Source organism: Hypoxylon trugodes, assembly GCF_022578975.1.
Source record: "Hypoxylon trugodes strain CBS 135444 unplaced genomic scaffold F4822scaffold_1, whole genome shotgun sequence".
NCBI lineage: Eukaryota > Fungi > Ascomycota > Sordariomycetes > Xylariales > Hypoxylaceae > Hypoxylon > Hypoxylon trugodes.
The window spans coordinates 2279127-2301410 of record NW_026250016.1 but is presented as its reverse complement, the minus strand read 5'-3'; the positions used below and the strand labels follow the sequence as shown (position 1 = coordinate 2301410).

Below are 22284 nucleotides of genomic sequence, written 5' to 3'. Positions count from 1 at the left end.
GTTAGCAGGAAACGTGCTTCACTATGTTCAGCTAAGTATAGCGTTCCAATGAGAAAATCGTAAGCTGAGAATATCAGCATGATTGGGTATGTACCTAAAGTAAGTTACATACAGTAAGAACTTAAGTCTAACCACGCGGTATTCTAGAAGGTCCAGGGATAAAGATGGTGGGCATTGATAGACGGCGACTGACAAGGGACTCTATATGCATCCCAGCTGCACCTAGTCCCCGAGGAGATGGTCTACCTGTATCTCGCGTACGTTTAGTGTCCTTTCTCCCCCGGTCTATGCAACCTGCATGCAACGCTTTGAGTTAAAAGTACCGTATGCACAGCGTTCCCAACTCGTTACTAGGTGTGGATGTTGCTATACATGGTGCTGAACTAGAGGCCCTTGGGGCAGGTCCTTTAGTAGGGAGAGCCGGGGTCGTTACCGACCTGTTGGGGGTGTGCAGTTTCGTGCAGGTTTAGTCTAGCGTTAGGTTTTCCCAAGACGTTCTGGTGCTTGCAGAAGGACGTGGGGGTGCTCTTACAAATAGGAACAGAAGAAAAGCGGGAACATGGATGGGCGGAACACGACTAGGGGATCTCTTTTCTTTCCCATCTCATGCGGGCACCTGCAACTTATCGATGATCTAGATTAGGTACGGGATCGGGATGGTAAGCGGTGAAGAGGCGAAAGGCAGAATCATGATATGATAGGATCGATGGTTTCCTTTAGTATCGCCATCTTTGCAATGGTGGCATGAATGGCGAGATACACTACTCGAGGCAACACCCGAAGCCTGAACCCGCCATGCTTACACCACAGTTAAAAGTCTGATGTATATCAGATCATGTATCGCGGGGCGTCGTGATGATGCGAGTAAGAAAAATTCCCGTCCCTGAACCAACGTCTCAGATAGAATGGACGTTCTAGAAAACCCCTATTGGGTAACAGGACCGATGAGAGCCGGTGATAAGGAGGACCTGGTCGCGAAGAGAGGGAGGACAAGAAATTCCCCCCTAATTGATCTTCCTGGTACTATTTCTATGTTCTCTATAATACCTTTCTTGGTAACACAACCTGGTCCCTGGGACTAGCTAACCAACAACCCTCCATCATTGCCCGGTATCCATCTATCAAATGCAGTGTCACCTCACAACAGCCCGCCTCAAACGACGGCCTTCCGTTAGTTTCGTACTCTTACGGGTGAGGATGAACGCGCGACGAAAGCCCGAGAGCGAAATGTACCTAGAGAAGTCAGCGATAATCTCGAGCGCATCTCGCTCGGTCTCTTTTCGTATTCAAATCTTACGCGGATTTCCTCGTAAACCCGACGATTCGCGAATTATGACGTTCGCGCGTGCAAACAACTCCCAACAAAAAGGAGGCAGGACGTGTGAATAAGTACTTGAGGTACCTAGAAATGTGTAAGCATACCGAGGATCTGGTTGGACGGTGACGCAAGCCTCCTCGCAGTCGATGTAGACGTTCACGTTTCGTTTGTGCCCTCCCATCCTGACCGGTACTACCGACAGACCGTATGCAGGTCATCGTCGAAGCGGCCTAGTTCAGCCGGGAAATCGTTACCCGAACCAGTCATCTTGAGTTTTTGATGAATCGCGCGCGGAGCCGATGCGGAAAACCTCTAGAGTCGGGTGCGGGTTCGCGGAAGAGGCAACGGGACGGGAAGTGAAGGCTGATTTCGCGCATTGATATTTTTTTTATTCCTTATTGTTTTTTTAACGTTCCTTTTTCTTTGACATCCCATTCCGATGTACTAGCTTAAGCAGCTAGACCAGTTTGTTTGCTTGCCAATGACCCCCAATACCCCCGGTCATATGATATATGACCTGTAGGAATATCGGCGCTATGAGGTTCTTATTGGTACCGACCAACCCCTACAACTCATGTACTTTTGCACATAGGTACATTTCTTCACGATGTCAGGGATGTAGACTTTGTACCGTAATAAACAGGTACACATATATACCATACCATAGTACATATGAGTGCGTCATCTACTGTTGGTAGTGCTTGATCTTGCGTCTTTACATTAGCGTGGGAATTGTTATTGAATATTGTTTGAATTAAGAACGACTACTCCGTACCTATTTTACCCCAGGCACATTATAAGTACCAATTATTAATTGAGGGGCCAAGTAATCCGTCAGAACGCGCAGTTCGGTATTTCGTCTTTTTACGTACCTAAACCCTTGGACCTTCTCCCAAAAGAGGATCCTTTTATTCTGTATTTTATTGCGATAGTCTTGGCGCCCACGTTTTACTAGCGTTTGGTGGATACGTAGAATGTCAGCTCGGGATTGGGTCGGGGCTTGCTCCTTGGTACCATCAATAGAATCGTATCATCTAGTATGATCCAAGGTGGGAGAGGGGTTGGTTGTTTGCCGGGTTAGCGGGTCTGCCGTCCTTTATTTTCCCCTTCATGTCATTTTTCAGATATCTGTAGATTTCGAGATCCTGAAGACACGGTCTTGGGTTGTGTTGTACCGTACATATGCACATGCAGTATCATAACGTAATCCAGCTCTTTAAGTGTGCATTTACCGGGAATGGCTTATATTGTATAAGAGATCTTCTACAACTCTATCTGGTAGCAGTGTTACGTAGTACATTCCTGAAGGAATGGAAAAGTCAAACAGCGGGACGGGCCTTTTACCCGTGGGCAAAACTCGAGGAAGTACATGCCGGCATAGGCAAACTTCCATAGCGAACGCCTCCATACTGATATCCAGCGTAAGTGGAGTTAAATGTGCTCTCCGTGACATCCAACCATACTCATCGTACTACGCCGTGAACAACTAATACCTTCCGGGTTTGCTAGCTGCATACCTGGCTGATTAGAGAAATGACCTGCTGTTCCAACCTATGGTATCCCTGTAAAAAATCGTGAGAAACTGTCATGAGGGTAACCCCCCTTGTCAATGACATGGCCGAATTAGAATGGCCACGTTCTCCGCTTTGACGAAGGTATTCTCTAGGGCGTCACTGTGCCAGAAAATAGGAGCGAAGTATCCAAACAAATTTCGAGTCTGTACTTAGGTACCTTTCGGCATAGTAGTAGCGTTTTGCTTGAAGTGCTCACTCGTTGTCAATTATACCCTGGCAAGGAATGTGTAAACGTCTCAGCATCATGTAGACCACATAACCCAGCCTGCTCCCTGATATCCCTATACCCAAAGCCCATATATCCTTCAAAAAACACGCAACAATTTAACCAAACGAGCCAACCCGGCTTCAGTGCCGCTCACCAAGCCGAGACCTTCCCTTTTCGCCCCTCGTCCCTTCAACACCAATCACCCCAAGCCGGTGCTCGTTCGTCAATTGGGGTTGCCAATAAAACACGAAAGCAAAATAAGATAACAAAAAATAGAAGCGTAATCCCCTCGTTTCAGGTTAGCTACAACACGTGAAAGCATACTTTGAAAGCAATGATCGTGACGGCATGACCTTAGCTCGGAAGGGAAATCGTAGGTAGTAGTAACACGGGGAAACATAACCAAAAACAGACAGCTACCACCCCATTTCCTCACGCTAGGGCAGAACAACCTCCGTATACTTTCGCTATGCGATAAATAACCCAGGCCCGGTAAAGTGTGCAAGGATAAACGAACCGCCCTGGTAAGCCCCCCTTCCCTGATTCGCGTAAGCCATAATGGCGCCCAAGCTATGCAATGAGATGTGTAGCCAACCAGTGCCCGTGTGGTATTGTGAAGCGACAAAGCTACCGCCCAACCCGTGTAGTAATAGTATATCCCCTGTTGATTGGCTGCCGCCCTAATGCTTCTTCACTATTGCCGGCCCAATTTTCCCGCTCCTCGGTCCATTCGTGGTATCATATGATGTAGTAGAGTAGATGGGATTCGGCGGTACAAACGCGATAATATGATAGCGCTTCAGATAGAGATAAAATGAAAGAGAAAAGGCAGGACCGGCAAGCAACGCCGAGGTACTCATCGTGCAAGGTTGAAAAACGACGACATACCACCCCCCGCGTTATATGCTCATGTGAGCAGCGTCGTTAGTGACTGCAAGTATGTTATAATAGCTCGCCGTCAACGGTTAGGTAATCCACTGCCCATGAAGAAAAACAGTAGTGCACAGAATGCGCAATACCTTCTCCTTAATCGTAAAATTGTCGCTCTATACTTGGTTTCGAGACTAGAGGCAGGCAACTAAGATTCAACTTTGGGAACACCCAGTTGTTATATAGTATTGAACACCTAATTTATCAGCGGCTCTTCCGCGCTTCATGGCTATTTCTATGAAACGCATGGAAAATGGTACGCCCTAAATACTGGGCTTTGCCGTTAGTGGGGTTCGTTCATGAGATAAAGGCAGCGCGAGCACAGTCGGACGACAAGGTTATGCAACCCCGTTCGCCAGCGAGAAACCTACTGTGTAGGATGTCGAGGGAGAGGTTCAGTCTTGGGTCCCGTGAGTGGACCTGGCTCATGAGTAATGTAGCCGTGGTAGTTGGGCTGCGGAAGGGCGCGAAGTATGCTGTGTTGCGCATCATGACTTGTTCTTGGTAAGCCATCAAATGATGCGCTCATATACTGCTGACTGTGTTGCATTTGAACTCCCGGATGACCAACAAATGATTGGGGCGCGCTGTTTGTCTGAGGAAATGCATAGACCGATTGGTTACTAGGCGCTGTTGAGCCAGGATGCTGCCATTGTTGATATAGTGTTGGGGTTGCTGGATTTGTATAGTCTGATGGCGTCGTAAACATGGACGATCTTCTACTAGCGTCGTGGGGGCTAGTGTACATATCGTGGAGGCCAAGGTTCGCCGGAGGAGGAGGATGCAGAGGAGGTTGACTAGACATACTAGCTGCTGGATCTACATATGTCTGCCGTTCCGCAGTCATATCTGGCGGCAAGACTGATTGCGCATATTGGGCCCCACGAACCGGCATTTCTCCAACAAAGGCCTCGCTAGGTATCTGTGTTGTAGGACTCTGATCTGTACTATGATTATGCCCCATGATCGGTTGCGACAAGTTCGTTCTTTGGGGTGATGCGCTGGAAGAAGTCGGGGTTGGGTTGTGTTCGCCATCCTCTCTACCGGGAGTAACATCTTCAGTATCCGACAAATAGCCTTGGGCAACGCGATCATTCGGCATTACGTATACTATGGTTGATCCATCTGCAGATATGATTAGCCCAACCCTCAATACTTATTAAAAGGCCCTAGATTGCCTACCGATTTGGCCATCCTTGTAACGTTCTTCGAAGCGAGCAACCTTGAAAATCTCCTTCAAATACGGTTTCTTTGCCCCATTGTTGGGATTGTCTTTATCGGTGAAAAACGACGATAGAGCTTCATTAGTGACCTCCTCAAGTTTAGACACGTTCAGGTAGAGCTTCTGAACCGAGGGATGCTGGAGGTGATTGGGTTCAACAATCATCCGAAGAATATGAATAAGAAGATATATTCGTTCTGGGACAACTGATTAGCATCTTTGCTGTCTCACGTTTATATGCTCGCGACTTACCGCGCTTGTATAAATGGTCGGGTTCCTTGTGTCGAACTCTCTGTTCTTTCGATGGACCCCAAGGCTTAGGCCACCAATCGGGAGCTTTCTCATCTGCGCCTGTATATGGATGGGTTGATTGTTTCTTTGGCTCAACAGCCTTGACCCATGCCTTCGACATTAGTTTACATGCGTTTTGTTGGATACCCTTAAAACGTTCTTCGTAAAATTGCCTGACTGCCTTTTCATCACGAATCGTGATGCCCCTCTTCGAGGAGCTTGATGAGCTTGCAGGCTCATCTTCAAAAGTCTCGGGTTCACGCCGCATAATAGTTGCTCTTGGCCGTTTGCGTGCTTTATAGTTACCGTCGTCCTCGAAGTTTGTCAAGCTCATGGGCTGTCCATATCGGCGGTCTTGTGTCCATCGTCTTGCGTTATCCAAACGATTCATCTCTTCGAATGCAGCAAATTCCTCTGCGTGTGAAGGCTGGGCGGCAGCTGGTGATATTTAGTTGAGTGTATTCGAAGAGTTCTACCTGACCTCTTAAGAACTTACCTGTCTGTGCGCGCTGCAACTCGCGGCTCAGGGCCTCAACATCTAAAAATCTAGATATATTTATCGAAGGTATGTTCGGTGCTGTGAATATATGAGGTTTTCCCTCGATGACTGGTATAAGCACGTAGAATTCCGCCGAGATGTTACAATACTCGCGCAGAGCTTTGTCGATTGCCTGCACTGCACTCAATATCATAGTTCCTAGTCAAAATTGACATCTAACTCACCATAGGAGGCCGTCGTATATCTTGAGGCTGTGGTTCTGTAAAGCGGCTCTCGTCCGGGACTGGTTCCATAGGAAATCTTTCCTGGGGCCAGTATGAAGATCGGTGTGGGAAGTGATCCCGAGGCTGATTGATGTCTTGCACCATAGCTGAAGAGTGAGGAAGCAGATGGAAAGGCTATGAGTTGTCCGAAGCGGACTAAGTTGTATATCAGTTTTTGTTGCGCAGACAATATAGTCAACATGCAGACTTGTAGAAGCTCTCCACAACTGACGACTTCAGTTCATCACATGCAACTGATCGTCACTAGGTTCGGCTCGGATTCTTCGCAAGAGCGTCGCCGATTTCCGATTTCGATGGCGTGTCTGGGTATGTCTCACAGAAGAAAGCGGTAAGACCGAGGTGTATTGGATAACGATGATGCAGAATGAAAGCACCGGTTGAGTGCAGTATGAGGATTATTTTCTGTCAGAACTAGTATATGTTGTGGCAGCGTAAGGAGTGGTGGTGCGCGTGCCCAATATATGTGCGAGGGTGCAGTTAAGAAAAGGAAGGAGTTGTGACAAGATAAGATTGTAGTACTTCGTATTGGAAGGCTCAAACGAGTTTAATAGGGTTAAGTACCCAGGTAGTGACCTATCGAGGTGGAGAAAGCGAACGGAAAGGCAAAACGCGCATCGAGGGCTGATAGCCTTCAGACGAGACACTCTTTCTTTGTCCAGGGACGGCAGCGGGAGCTTGCTTCCTAGGAGGGGGGCCTGGGTTGGTCGGAGCGGACGGGATATCAAATAAGTGCTATAAGACCTGGATGGAAAGTGCTAGTAGGCGGCGGCGAACTAGGCCGAGCTGAGCATGGGTCCCGTGTTAACAACAAAGAAAGGCAATATCGTAACGTCAGAGCTGGACAGCCGCGTGTATGCAGTTTAATGAGCTGAGCAAGCTTGTGGTGACTTCAAACGGGGATTATCAACTGCTGGCAGAGGATGCGCGCGAAGGAGTGTGTATGTCTTCTTTCACCTTTACGGAGTTGTAAGACATCGAATATTGAGGCCTCTTCACTTCTTTATGGTCTACCTCGTCCTAACTTCCGTCGTTGTCTCAGAATCAGTGGGGAGTCGCCGCGTGAGAGCTTGTAAAGTCAGTTGAGAGTAGAAAGCTGTTGCTGCCAGATATGATGCTCCTCCGTTGTGCTTTGAGCCGCAAAAGTTAGGCACTGTGAAAGAGAACCCGTATCGACAGGTGATTTACCCACCAATTCAAAAGCGGCCCATTGAGAGCGCTGCAAATGAAGGTGAAGGCGGTTTAACTAGCTAAACGTCTCCACGAAGTGTCGGCAATCTAATGCGAGGGATAGGTGACGCGGCGGAGTTCAAGTGTTCGTAAAACCATGTGGTTCCCACTACTTATGCGGCAAGCGGCAGTGGTACTCGGAGAGAAAAGAGGAGGTAAAGCTATGACGAACTCGCAGCGGAGCTCAAACGATTGCGACGAGGAACGATGGACTGGGCGTTCTGCGCAAAGAAACAGAGTGCGGTAACACGTTTACTTGTTTGATGTTGGACTACCCAGGTGCGCCCTCTCTAATAAACCTCGGCGAAAGGGGAAAAAAAGAAAAAGGGACACTACTTGTGACGGCAAGGTATGTAGAGTAAATACTGTGTGTAGTTGTAGCAGACGTAGCAGTAGTCATAGTAGTCTTTTAGAACGTAAAAAGAATAAAATAAAAAATAAAAAAGACCAAACACCGCACAGATAGATGACCAGGATTGGACGAAGCGACTTCGCGAAGCATTCCCTGCCCCTCGTTCTATGATAAGCTGGGGGGTGTTATGAGTGAACAAGGACTAGAGGAGGTATCGTCCACCAGTTGGTTTGCCGGTGTGGTGCACGAAAGAGTATGAATATGCAGCTGGGAGATGGGCATGGCTTGCGGGCTGCGAGGTAGACAGATTGGTAGACTACCTTGGGTAGTAACAGACGGTGTGGATTTTTTACGAGGGGGGTCTGCCGTCAAGGGGGTAGCCAGGCGGGCAAGGGAAAAGCTAGCTCTTCAAGCTATGTATTTCTATCCACAAAGCCCCGAAAAGATGTTCAAAGCCGGGGTCGATGGATGGATCATGGATGGCGGCATCAATTAAGGCCTTGTAATGTATTGTACATCCATACAGTATTGTACATGGGTTATGTTTCCCAACCAATACAATACTCTGCCGATACGGTGGGGGAGAAGACTGAGTACAGACAGGCCTAGATGGTGCAGTCTGTACAATTCGGTACTTGGTTACGGACCAAGACCCTACCCTACCCTAGGTACCTACGTATGCGTATGTGTCCAAGTTTGGATACACTGTCAAATTCATAGGAGATTGCCGAGAACATCGGGACTTTGAAGAAGTTATAGTCATTTTCTTAAATCGTCGCGCAAGTTGTTTCTTTGAAGAGACACTAGTTTCTGTCTGTAAGTGAAAAACTATTTTCACTTCGAAGATAAATTGAATCGCGATCTTCTTATATTGATAAGAAGTTGTTTTCCGAAAAGGAATCATTTCTAACTATGAGCTCATTAGTTACTTGTTTTTCCATACTCTAACCGGTGGTTAGACAGGTAAAAAGGTAGAAAGACTGAAAATGGGAATACTCTCTTCTGTCGCTATGACGAAGGAGGAATATGCCCACACTTGGCAAGGAAACAACCAAAGTGGGAACGCAGCACTATGTAAGAAACCAGAAAGGAAAAGAAAAGAGGCATGCGGAGAGACAGAGATCAAAAACAGTGGATGAATGATCACAGTCTGGTGATTCTGCATGATGTGTGTGTGATATTTGACCCCTGTATATGGCAAGGGGGAAGGGGTGGGAAATGTGGAAAGGTGGAAAGGTGGAAAAAAGATGGTTGCCCTTAGCTTATTAGCGGGAAGAGTGGGCTCTAGTGGTCCCCTGGGTTCTAATGGCCATTGATGCGTAAGGTGCGCCCTGTAATGTGGATTGGACTTATTAAAGACTTGGAAGGTCTAGCTTACTTAGGAAGGGCGGTTCCGGGGCGGTGCGTTGTGGAGTCTTGTGGGGCAACCCGAACAGCCCGGGGGCGGGAGACACTCTGCTAGGGCCAGAGAGAGCCTCCCGAGCAAAGCAAGCCTTATTATTCTACGCGTCATTTCCGAAAATAAAAGATCCAAGGGGGGGAAATATGATGATCTGAATTTTCTAGAAACCCAAATCTCAACTCTAGTGCATCTGATCAAGATTGTGGTATTTTAAAAAAAAATGCGAAATATGAGTATTTTTTCTTCTTTTTTTTATGTACTTAGTTCTCTTGTAAGTCTACTTAGGTACTTAGGTACACTTATTGAGCCGGAAGAGGGGGGAAAATGTATAGAGTGAAACGTAAGTTATAAAACTCCCATGCTAGTTATGAGCAACGAATCAGAATCATGGTTCATAATTATGCAAGTATAGTCTTGACTTACACCGGTTACAAATTTGAGCTCACAATACAACTATGTACAATGAAGTACAACGATTCGAAGTACCTCAACTTCATTACATTTCAATCCATTTCAAGTTAGCCAATTGACATTTATTTTCTTCAAAATTCAACCGGGGTTATTGAAAAGACACATCTTTATAAAAGGATCAATTGAATTGCATGTAAGGGTCTACAAAAGGACTACGATTTAAAGAGTTACCACTGTGCAACTAGAACCGACAATGCCATGGGGTGTTGCCCTTGGCGTGGCATGTCTATTCAAGTTGGCCATTGTATTCTTAACTCTTGACAATATAACAAAACCCCTTAAATGTTATACTGTCGTATAGACCAAACACGGTACTTTTCTCTTTCCTTTTCTTTAGCAACTTCCCATTATAAACATCTCGAAACGAAATCCCTATCCTATTTAGATGAAGATATTAGAAGATACATGGGTAGATTAGCCCCCACGTTGTGTCACCCATGTCTTGGCCCCAAGATCTAAAATCCATTGTAGATCAACCTAAGGGACGGGTTGGTTAATCATCATTTCTCTCGCGCTTCATCAGCAAACGATAGGCATCGGTTAACCTTCAAGCGCCCAGTTGTTGCTCCAACGCTTGGATTGCATGGGCATGCTAAGACGTGATCTCGAACCTACCCCAGCTCTGGGGTAAATCTGCCCTGCAATCTCAGGATAAGAATAGCAAGGTAGCCTCGTATTAACACACAGTACGTAATTAGAAGGGGGAAAACACCTGTGCTTCAACTTGGTCATCATCTTCTAAGTACCCAGCATCATTTATGCAGTGTTCAATGTCGCTTATTCGTCAACATTAGTTTCCTTTTTCAGGGGTTCGTTTATATCTCCTTTATTATGTACCAGGTATATACATATTAACGTAGATTCTTCGAAACTTGTAGGCGGATTATTGACTGTTATATCCGGGTAAATGGGTCTGATATCTCTTTGCCCTGTTCCGAAGTGGGGGGATTTGTTAAGTACACACGCAAGTAGAACACCTAAAAGTACACATTTATGTAAATATGATACAGGATAACGGTTTACGGAAGCTATGGAACCTTGAAAGGATCACCGAGAAGTAGGTTATCCATCCCATTAATGAAGTTCGTCTCAATTGAGCCTCCTTGTCTACTCAACCCTCGAACGAAAGTCACAAGTCTATCAAGATCTAGCAAAACGTACCAAGCGCCACGTATTCATGTGTAACTAATGTGCTATACGTAGGCAAGGTTACATTCCTATCAGTAGAGTAGTATATAACTTATTAAATACATATATCTACATCTAAATGCGCCGTCGCATCTCAAGGAGGGTTCAGAGTAGCGATATCAGGTGCCAGTTCGAAGATGCGAGTACGTGCGTCTCCCGCTCGATCAAATGTCGCTGGTGAGATAAAACACAGTGTTTCAAAACCAGCATCTTTTTTCCTGCTAGTAATAGCTTGCTGAACGAGGCATTTGCATTTGAACGGTCAAGCACCCCCCATGCACATACGCCACCGTCCGCTGTCAACCAACATTGCTTTGCTTCTGGTACGACCCTACTATTATTAATATACATATTGCTTTTTATACATTAGTTACATACTATGCATACCCATGTTCCTTTTTCTTCGTTACGACCTTACTTAATAACGTGATCTCACATCGAAATCAGGTACATATACGCACCTACATGCCTGCCTCCATGAGTGACTTGCACACAGGCCGTTGGCAATTTATATACCCAGGTTTTCTACATGGCTATCCCCTACCTCATCCGCCGTATAACAATCCCGCCATTGTTTCTACCTCGGGCCGATCGCTTCACATTGGTCATCCGAGATTAGGTACAAACGTTTTGGTAAGGCATTGGCCCACCCACTATACGTTCTAGTCTAAGAACGCACCTCCCCCTTGCCCTTTTCTATGCACGAATCACCCGGGTCTCGGCCGGTGTAAGATCTAACTGCTGTATAAACCAACAAATTTTAGTCATTAGTCTATATGAACTACGGCATCCGTGTTAGCTAAAGACAGGGAGGGCGCCTTACACAAAGTACCTACCTAGGTAATTACTTAATACAGGCATACGTGCCGACTGTCTGTCTAGCAGGGACCAGGAGCCCGGGGGATATTTCAGCAGCACCTTGCCATGTCTCAAAGGCGTAACGACTTTGCGGATCGCTACTCGTGATACGTTCTCTCTTTGATACGCTGGCCTCTAACGGCGTATTTCACAAGTGGGAAAACTGGCTTTTGCGTGAAACCGTCTCAGCCTCGTAACCTTCTTTGCTTCTTTCACGCCATTTATCTTGATGATATCTTGCTTGCTCCGATGAGATTTTAGACTTCATAAACCCCCCACGACCACCACGACTAGGTATGGGGGTTCGATTTCTAATAATCATATATAGCGGTTGAGAACCAACCCACACAATATTCTCCATTTTCGTTTACTCGCAAGCCTCCTTCAAACACCAGGTCTGAACATCACACATGGTTTGGATCCAATTGGCCACCTCCCGAGGAATGGCCTTACAACTCGCATGGAGGCGCAGAGGAAGAGCTCCCTTTGGCCATGTTCTTTTGTACTACCACCAATGGATACCCTAATGCCCAGGTATACCCCTCTAGATCTACTTCCCAGGCGTCCTTTGATTACAATTAATAGCAGGTGAGCCCCTAGCCCCGCCCGTCTACCGACATGCCGGGTCGATCTCATCCCAACCACAAGCATCCCTTCCGGACCTTACTTCCCCGTTCTACTTCTCGTCCGAATTTTTTCAGGTACGGTAGATAGGAGGTTGTAGGCAATATAGAGCTTCAATAACCAACATAAAACATTCTTTTTTCAGTATGTGGAAAGCATTGGAGATCTATTTCCTTAGCTAAGGTTTACATGGATTCTTTTTCTCGCAACGTTATATGTCGCTACGGTTCTCAGACGTCGCAACCAGGGCCTGGTCTTCGGTGTAAAAGGATGATCTTTCTTTTGCTCACCTTAAATTTCCTTAGTTAGATCGGGTTGTCATCTTCCTAATTACTTATTGATAGTAGCTTGACCGCCGGTACTTGGAACTATCGAATGGACTATGCAAGTATTGGCAGAGCCTAACACAGCTATCAGCTAATCACATTGGAGAAGCTCCCTTGCTCCCTCAGAGCTGCCCGCACGCGTCAGCGGCCGTGGCGCTAACCATTCCATTGGGTACAGCTCTTGTTGGCGTGCTAAGTACCGCCACAAAAATACGGGAAACCATCTGCTTAATCTAATTCGCGAGGCTAGTGGAGGGAAGCACTTGGCCCAACGTGTCCAACAAGGAATCGCCTAGATCCTGCAGGGGTTTTCTTGTGACTTCTCGCATTAGATCGGTAATGTATGTGAGAAGATCGAAGTAGTTTCCGGACCTGAATGGTTCAATGGGGTTACCACCATAATATGACAATAGATTTTGAATAACGCTACCAGTCTTATCACGGTTAGGTTCCGTCTTCCCTAACTCGTAAATAGGTAAAACGTCGTTAGATGGCTTAAAGCCCATTCCATGGTACCTAGGTAAATTAATGCCTGCACCGAGCAAACACCCGGCATATCTGAAAAAAAGCAACCTGGTTTTCGGAATAAGACTATCGAAGTTTTCAGGTGCTTATTTTTAGTTAGCCAAGAGTATTAGTACGTATAGATATGTAGGTATAGGATCAAGTGGCTTTCACTAGATTTGTATTAAAACTGCTCCTACATGCGTGAAGTCATCGTGGGCGCTAAGCCTGACTGACGTACCTACCGATGTACTTTTTTCTCCTCGTTTAACTACTTACGTAGGTACATGACCTAACGTAGCCTGGAAGCCGGATCAGGGCGCTGATCAGCTGGGTCTTTCTTCCTTTCGAGAACATACTCAGCTACTCAGGGCGCATCGCTTCGGGGGGCATTGGCTCGAATGAGGCATGCGTTACATTTAATGTATGCACATATCATTATCGTCGACATTGGATGAATGAAGATTCTCTCACCGCATAATACCACGCTACATATGCGTACGTACTATTTCCTATTTATGTTTGACAATATCTAATAAATCGCTAGCAGCGCCTACATGCAAAATAATAATAATAAAAATATGTCTATGTTCTAGTACCTAATCTATCTTGCCGGAGTCCGAGCCGTCTAGGTGCCCATTCGACATGGATTATTGTTGCTCTTTTTCCTTTTTTTCCCTCTTTGGTGTCTTCTATTTCTTCTTCCATACTTTTCCCGTTTTCCACTTCGGCTTCTCGACGAATCATCCAGGCACTGCAGTCCAGCGGCGTCCAGAAATGTCCCCCCTCCTTCCTCCTCATCTTTTCTTCGAGGAAACCCTTGATGTTACACGGCATAACGTCCGCATATGCTGCGTGTCTGTCGTCTACCTTAAGGTAACTTGCCTAGACCTCGCCAGTCCCTTTTGGACTGCGGTTGCATGACCCCGTTGTCTGAGATGACGCTGGGAAGCGAGCACATGGTTGCTACCAAGTGGTAAACTACCAACGGATCAGTCAGCCATATTGTCTCCCTCCATCCCACCTATGAGGAAGAAAAATTGCCTAAGTAGCTGTACATCGGAATTAACAAATCGAATTGCTGCAAGTCGATCCGAGGAGGAAGAGAGAGGGGGGGTCTTTCGTGGAACGGACATGGCCCTTCGAGAAAAAAGACAACAGGACAAGGCAATTATAACCGCGTGAAGGAAATCCTAGGTTATTAATCCTATCACCTATCAGCAGTAGCGATATCACGGATCTCGATTGAGATGTGATGTTCGAGTGCAGCAAGCCAACCCCCTCGCTAAAGCTTCTCATGACTTCAAGAGAGCGAACGGATTTGAAAATGCCCAGACCATACAATAATACCACCGAAGCCTATTACCTCATAACAAAGTCATACACATATATTCCGTATAAAAGACAATGATTAACATCCTAAAGCCATTTTTCGTAGGAATATGGCCCATTTTCCCCACCTCGTTTCTCCCCCGCAATTCAAAGAACCAAGAACGGAGTGCTCCATTGCGGCGGTCACTTGTTGAAGGACCCGACGGGAATCTGTCAGATTACCAATTGCGCATTGCTCGGCTGTACGCAACACGCTGAATAAGGTTAGCCATGTGCGGACGGCACGGCCGTGTAACGTCGCTAAGAGGGATAAAAAACCACAATAAGGGGAGGGGATCCTCGAGTCCTTGTTCCCTCTTATCAAATTGTCCTGGGGGTGGTTACGTGGTTACGTAGGTAGCTAAGGTAGTAAAGTACCTAAGCAGGAAAGGTAATAATAAAAAGATAATAATCCTAACGACCGGCAAAAAAACCAAGGTCGGTAAGTAGGTAGGTCCATTTCTACCTTGGTTAGGCAGTTTGTAAAATACCTACTAGGGCATAACTAATGCATGCGTGCACTGACTGTGCCACGGTGACAGCATGCGAAAGTGGGAAGCTATCTCGACCTTACGTTTCAACACGACACAAGGCGAACGGTTCAGGGGGACACAAGGCAAAAGATGCGAACAAGATATGTATCGCCGTTGAAGGCAGTCTCCACTCCCAAATTCTTCCCCCCTCTTCCTCTTCCTCTTCTCCCCCCTTATTCTTCGTTTTTTCCCCCTTGTCCCTTCTACCCCCCCTCTTGCGCAACGGGGACACAACGCCAGAACCGTTATACTTGCTTATTATCCTATACCTTTTACGGGTAGTACACATATATGTTGTAAAAGGTTAATGAGGTCCACGTTTCACCATATCAAGCCTCGGGACGCTCAAAAAAATACAACGATGTAAGGCAGTGGGGAGATAAGGATGATGACGCGCAAAATGGATGTACAGTGCCAGCCGCGGAAATTTACGGCAAAAGAAAAAAAATAAGTTACAGCCGGGGGGACGAAGGAAGAAGAAGAAGCAAGAAAAGATAGGCATGGAGACAGGGAGTGGACAAACGCTGATCACTTAGCCTATCACAGCATCAAACAGACATTTCTATCTACCGCCTTCCGCCATGCTGTGGCTGCCTAGTCCACGATCGTTGCTATTAACGATGGTATCGGAATGATAACAATGGTGTAAGGCGAACGGCACTCTATAGGGTGTCGTATAGCATCGTATTGCGTGAGATGTTGCATGGCGAGTAAGAGTGACGATCCAGCGCAACATCATATCCACAATACATTTAGCTTCACTGTCAATGGAGCTCAAACATCTGGTACTACTTACTGTCTTGAATACCTGCCAATTTAGGTACATACCTAAGTAGGTATGTGATTATTACTACCAAGTAGGATTTACATCATCATCCCACATGCTTCAGCATGAAATCAAAAATGCTCTTTGAATGCATGCTTTTATTGTACTATTGCTTTTTCCTACAGGGTTTATACACAAGTCCAAACAGGTATAACAGCAGCCACTTAAGTAACGTGGGCTGACTAAACTTTTTAGTAACTCAACATGTGCTCCGGGGTATTGTATGAATGTATGCTGAAACAGGATATTGCAAACGGGTCTCGATCCAAGCCAAGGCGCAAACTATTCTGTATCGAGCCCAGCCTGCTTGACTAAACTGTAAAACATTCCTTTCTTCTGAATAAGCGCTTGCGGCGTATCAAATTCAGCCACCTCACCCTTATCAAGGACGACGATCCTGTCACTGTCGAGGATCGTGTTGATACGGTGGGCCACTGTGATGATAGTGCGGTGCGCGAAGATCGAGGAGCGTAACGTATTTTGCAGCATGGCATCTGTCTCCACATCGACAGCCGCCGTTGCCTCATCAAGCACAAGAATATTGGATGGTGTAAGCATAGCACGAGCTAGGGAGACTAGCTGTCGTTGGCCTGCTGACAAATTCGATCCTGTGTAATTCAAAGTATTAGTCGGCATTTCAAAGTCACATACACTGCTTAAGTGGTGTTCAAATGACGAAGTTATCACCGAGCTCCGAGGGGAAAAAAAACTCAACGATCATGCAGGACCCTAGTCAGGAATTGGTCGAAAAGCCAAGCAGATGGTGGAAGATCAATATGCCAAAAACGAGTCCCGCTTCGCACATGTGCACCGTCGCACGTTACGCATGTAGCCGCAGGTACGAAGAAAAAAAAAAGATAAGAACCATGACGAACAATGGCGAAAGCCGAGAGAAAACGGAATTAGTCAACTTACCTCCTTCATTGATCTTGGCCTCTAGTCCGCCTTCCATGCTTGACACATGCTGCTTCAATCGTGCATGATCTGTGGGAAACAAAAATTAGTCTACGTCAGATAGTGGGAGGCAACCGACTTGGGCGGAGCTGCACGATAGCATGTGCCCTCTCCGACCTGCGACATAAATCAAGCTGGGTAAGATTAGTGAGACACTTACCAAGTACGCTCCATAGTTCTGTATCATCGTGAACATGACCTGGGTCTAAATTATCCCGGACTGTACCTTCGAAGAGAGCAGCGTCTTGCGGAATGATAGCAAGACGCCTTCGCAAATCCAATAAACCAATGGTTGACGTATTAAGATCGTCGATGCTTATGTTTCCAGCGATCGGTTCGATCAGACGGAAGAGTGATAATGTCAAAGAGGATTTGCCCGCCCCCGTCCGTCCTACGACACCAATTTTCTCATGCGACTTAATATCCAAATTGATATTCTTCAGTACTGGGTCCAATCCTTCACGATAGCGGGTACTGTAGTCATGGAAGCGGACCGCTCCGTTGGCGGGCCAAGCAATCGGCGGCCTGCGTTTGTGGATGATTTCAGGAGCTTCACTCGGTAGGCGTGCGTACTCGAGGATTCGCTCCACGGAGACAATATTCGTCTCTACTTCCACCGTCTGACGAACGATCCAATTCAATGACGTAGTGATCTGTAGGGCGTATGACATGGCTAAGCCAACCATCCCCTCACTGAGATCACTATGGTTCGTCACGGAGACGACGGCAAATCCTGCAGCCGCAAGAATAATGACGGCACCGAGGAATTCTAATCGAATGGCTAGCCATCTGTTTGCACTGATGGATGGAAAATAAGCCCGCAAGTTTGAATCGACTCGCCATTCGTTCTCAAGCTCGAACCGTTCCTGTTGTTTGTATGCTCGGATTGTGCTTATGCCGCCTAGTGATTCTTGGAAGTGTGCATATATAGGACTACGGCTTATACTATCCAATCGCTTAAGTTCCCGTGATGTTCGGAGATAGTATCGCTGTACCCAGTAGTATACCGCGCTCAACGGTATGATTAATGCGATGAAAACCGGTGTGCTGACCGAGATCACGATTAGAGTGAATCCTGAGCGAGCCAAGTTGACGAAAAGCATGTTGAAGGTTCTAGCTAGAACTTCATCTAGTCGATAAACGTCACTGGAGAAACGGTTCAAGATTCTTCCTGCCGGGGTAGTGTCAAAGAAAGACATCGGCGACCTGAAGATTGCCGTAGCCATTCTCTCGTGCAACTTCCTCGAGGCTTCGATGGAGCAGAAAATCCAGAGTATAAGTGTTTGAACGACTGTCAAGGCAGATGAACCAACGCCAAAAGCGAAATAGATGCCGAGATACTTTCCAACATGAGGATTGGCTGCTGCTTTCCCGTTCACTTCTGCCCAGTTTTTCAGCCAGACACTACCTGCAATTTGTGCAGTCTGGGCAGCAACCAGAGTGAGAAGATATATAGCAACGGCCACCAGATTGCTAGTCTTAGCATACTCGAGGTATACATCCCATTTGACCTTCCCTTGCTCGGAATGCTCTTTGGCTTGCTTCGTCTTGGCGCTCGGTTCTTCCTCGTCTTGAAGTTTACCTCTTGGGCCTCTGAAACTGGCGGCACTTGCTCGTCTTAAGGTCGACATACTTCCCGACCGCTTTTGGGCGGAACCTGTTGAAGGCCCAGTCTTAATGGGCGCTAACTCAGCAATTCCTTCCTGGGCCTCTTCAATTTCTTCTTTGTCCTGGGTGTTATCCGTCTCAATGTAGGTAGATGTCTCGCTTCCAGAGCCCTCGGGACTAGCATCTAAGGAGGCTGGACCGGAATCTTGGCCGGATGATTTAATAAGTTCTGCGATACCTCCTTTCATAGCTACTAACTGTCGGAAGGTACCATTCTCAGCGATTTCGCCGTCCTTGAGTTGATAGATGTAATCGGCTTCGGGAAGTACCGAGATGGCATTAGTTGCTAGAATACGACATTTGGAATTGAGAAGACCTTTCGGACCGAGTACATTCTCAATAATGTGTCTACCGACGTGGGAGTCCACTGCAGATAGACAGTCATCGAGAAGATAAATATCAGCTCGTGCATATACTGCACGCGCCAAGGCGACACGAGCTTTCTGACCACCACTCAGAGAAATACCCCTTTCGCCGACAACAGTTTCATCCCCATCAGGTAGCTGCGTGAAGTCGGCAAGAAGTGCGCAGGCCTTAACAGTCTTTTCATAGAAATTTGAATCGTATCGATGCCCAAAGATAATGTTTTCCTTCACAGTTGCGTTCATAATCCATGGCTGCTGAGCGACATATGCTGTTGAGCCTCGGACACGAACGTCACCTTCTATCTTCCATAGATCACCAAGAATACTTTGTAGAAGAGATGACTTCCCTGCTCCGACCCTACCAACTACACACGTAAGTTCACCCTTGCGACTACTGAGGTTAATATCTTTGAGGACAGTCTTGGACTCGTGGCGGTTCCATGAGAACGTCGCATTGCGAATGACAACTGAATCCTCCCCCCGCTCCTCTGCAGCAACACTAGTGATGACTGCGTCGGGCTGAACTTCTTCGGCGGTGAGATACTCTGTTAAGCGGCCGACAGCAACTGAAGCTTCGATGATCGATGTGATGACCATAGGTAAGATGGCAAGTGGGAAGGTGAGTAGATTGAATAGCGCAAGGGCGGGGAAAACAATATCAGTGGTCAATGGAATATCGTGGGTCCAGACGAAGACGGCAAAAGTTGAACATGAGACGAAAAACGGAGTAGTAGACCAAGTGAAATTGGCAAATGCCTGACTTGCACCTATCTTGCGGAGGTTCTTCAGCTCGAGGTCATTTCTAACATAATTGAGTTTGTTCATAAAAGCTGTGCTCCAAGCGTAGAGCTTTATGCTCTTCATGTTGTTGATGATCTCGGCGATCAAACGACTTCTTGCGTCCTTGTTTTTCATCTGAGTCTTTTGTAAGGTCTTCATTAGTCTTGCGATGAAGCCATTGATGGGTATCATGATGAGCATAACACCAATACCAGAAAGCATAGACCATCCAACAAGTTGATATAGCGATATCATACAAATGGTAATTTGGAATGGAGCTGACCACAGCTGTTGGGCAAATTGGGTTAGATCTTGAAGACGTTGCGCATCAACGGCCATATAATTGACAATATCTCCTGTTGTTTTTGTAGATCGTCCTTCATTTGAAAGTTTCAATGACTTCTTATAGATGGAAGATACCAAACCCGACTTAATGCGCATTCCTGTGACAAACGCAAGCTGGAAGTATTGATGCTGCAATTTGTCAGTAAGACATTTTTTTTTATAAGCAGTGCTACGATTTAACTCACGATAGTGCTCGTCTGCACAACAGCGACGAAGAACATAGCTAGGGCAATAGCAGCGCCCTTAATAGGAGGTTGAGGCTCCTTTCCTTCTCCATAAGATTTAACGAAACTTATGAGATAACGTAGAAGTTGAGGTTGTGTGAAAGCCGCCATATCGGTAATGACCTTAAAGATACTTGCAATCAGGTAAGGCGTGCCATAAGCGCGGAATAAAGCTATCCAAAGCGAAGGACGCTTCTTGTGTTTCAACTGATATTCCCACGCTCGTTCAAACCGCTGTCCTGTTGAAGAGGTCTTGTCGTTAGGGGATAAACCCCATAGATCTTCCTCGGTGAGATATTGCTTGTATCCATGCTTCATCATACGGGTCATCCACGAAAAAGTAAGGCGGGAGAAAACCGTCGCGTATTCCACCGGGCATTCCTCTCCTTCCTCGTCGATCAAGGCTTCGTAGGCGCTTGTTTTCTTGGGCCATAACCATTCGACGGCAAATTCAATAGCAGAGAGGCCAAACCCGAGAGTATAGGTCACGAAGTATGGAAGATTCTTATCATAAATTTGTTGGGAGATCAAAGACCTTAACTTCACGGCGTACGCGATTAAGAGAAGCAGCCAGAAGAACAGTACAACACCATTAGCATTCCTCGTGCGATCGTGTTCGAGCCATTGAATCGTGAAAATAACACCGAGCGAGATGATGGTAAGGATTGTTGTGAGAACTCGAAAATCGCCATGCCATATTCCAGGGTATTTGATAATCTGAATAACGAGCTGCGCGATGGTGTCGGCGATGATAACGGCGAGTAGGGACTGACATGAAGTTATTAGTATCAAGTACACTTTGCGAGTGCCAATGCATGTGTTGGTAGTGTAGGGAAGGGTCCAAACATACCTGTTTTGTCCAGAAGTGCCAATCTTTGGAAACTTCCGCAGGCTTCTGCCTGCGTAAGATATACCACACCGCTAGGGCACCACATACGATACCAAAGACAGCTACGGCAAAGACCCAAATGTCAATAAAACACGGGGTGAAATCATATCTGAAGGGACTCAAAGGCCCCCATCCTTCTTCGTTACCGCATAGTGGTTGTTTGAAATGATCTGTTGCGCTAAGGTAACCCTTTCCAAGCTCGCGAAGAGGCCTGTAGCCCGTGAAGGAGCCGGTCGATTGCAGGACCTGCTGGGAGTGGTCACTGAATCGCATGACCGCGTTAAGGTGAAGTTCGGATGACAAAGATCATAGTAGATGCTTAAAAAAGGTAAGGAACTCCAATTGCGCAATAAGGTGTAGCATTGACGGAAGTTTAAAAGGATACCTAAGTAGGGAAAACGCAGAAGGGGAAATGCGATTAGTAAGAGTTGGATGGAAGGATGGTGATGTCGATCTGGAAATTTTAGTGGAGGGTGCAAAGTGGCGGTCATTACCGTTCGGAGTTTGGAAAGCTTCCCAGGTTTTGTAAGCAAGCGGCAAGTTGGTATGCAGGTAAGCTGGTAAAGGTGGGTTGCTATAGCTTATTCCAGGCCGTTTTTAGTTGTGTTTTAGGTCCCGACATCCGAACCTTGGAACTCATGAAGAACCCGAAGTCGGAACATTGAATGGATTCTAGATTTTGTGCATAGCGTTAGTGGTCCACTTTATTTATCCAATGATTTCATATTACTTTGTCATTGTAAGACCAACCACTACGAACTTCTGTAGAACAGATCTAAGATAAAAATACAGTCATTTAATTGATTATAAATGTAGCTAAAGAACCTACTCGAAATACACTTAATCTATATAATGAGTTTAGAGAGCGTAGTCGGATTCTATTATCTATATATTTCTTTGAATAAAATAATTAAGCATACTTAAGCTTAAGTGCATGCCTGTAATACCCTGGAATGTTTGGTTAGAGATGCTTCCTTAGTATTGTCCTACGTTCAACAGCAGTTACGAACCATCCATTACGCTGTCTACCTAACATACATGTATGTACGTA

At 46.2% G+C, this 22284-nt stretch overlaps 2 protein-coding genes across 2 annotated transcripts; both read right to left on the bottom strand.

Moving 5' to 3' along the window:
• Positions 1 to 4397: 4397 nt before the first annotated feature.
• Positions 4398 to 6410, bottom strand: F4822DRAFT_424223 (uncharacterized protein; the record flags this gene model as incomplete). Its single annotated transcript, XM_051460109.1, has 5 exons — positions 4398 to 5155; positions 5213 to 5449; positions 5505 to 5981; positions 6040 to 6214; positions 6267 to 6410. The coding sequence occupies 5 exons, from the start codon at positions 6408 to 6410 to the stop codon at positions 4398 to 4400; spliced, it is 1791 nt and encodes a 596-aa protein (XP_051319534.1).
• A 9678-nt stretch (positions 6411 to 16088) lies between these two features.
• On the bottom strand, positions 16089 to 21861 carry F4822DRAFT_385706 (P-loop containing nucleoside triphosphate hydrolase protein). The gene is made up of 5 exons (XM_051456651.1): positions 21195 to 21861; positions 20306 to 21112; positions 17123 to 20249; positions 16924 to 16992; positions 16089 to 16616 (listed from the first exon to the last, which is right to left on the bottom strand). The coding sequence occupies exons 1-5, from the start codon at positions 21504 to 21506 to the stop codon at positions 16291 to 16293; spliced, it is 4641 nt and encodes a 1546-aa protein (XP_051319533.1). The 5' UTR covers positions 21507 to 21861; the 3' UTR covers positions 16089 to 16290.
• Between the last annotated feature and the right edge of the window lie 423 nt (positions 21862 to 22284).

Excerpts from the sequence above, each read along its gene's own strand:
- F4822DRAFT_385706 (XM_051456651.1), bottom strand. The coding sequence starts at position 21,506 with ATGCGATTCAGTGACCACTCCCAGCAGGTCCTGCAATCGACCGGCTCC. Across the intron at positions 21,113-21,194 it reads GGCACTTCTGGACAAAACAG|TCCCTACTCGCCGTTATCAT; the intron begins GTATGTTTGGAC and ends ACTTCATGTCAG. Across the intron at positions 16,617-16,923 it reads GGCCAAGATCAATGAAGGAG|GATCGAATTTGTCAGCAGGC; the intron begins GTAAGTTGACTA and ends TGAATTACACAG.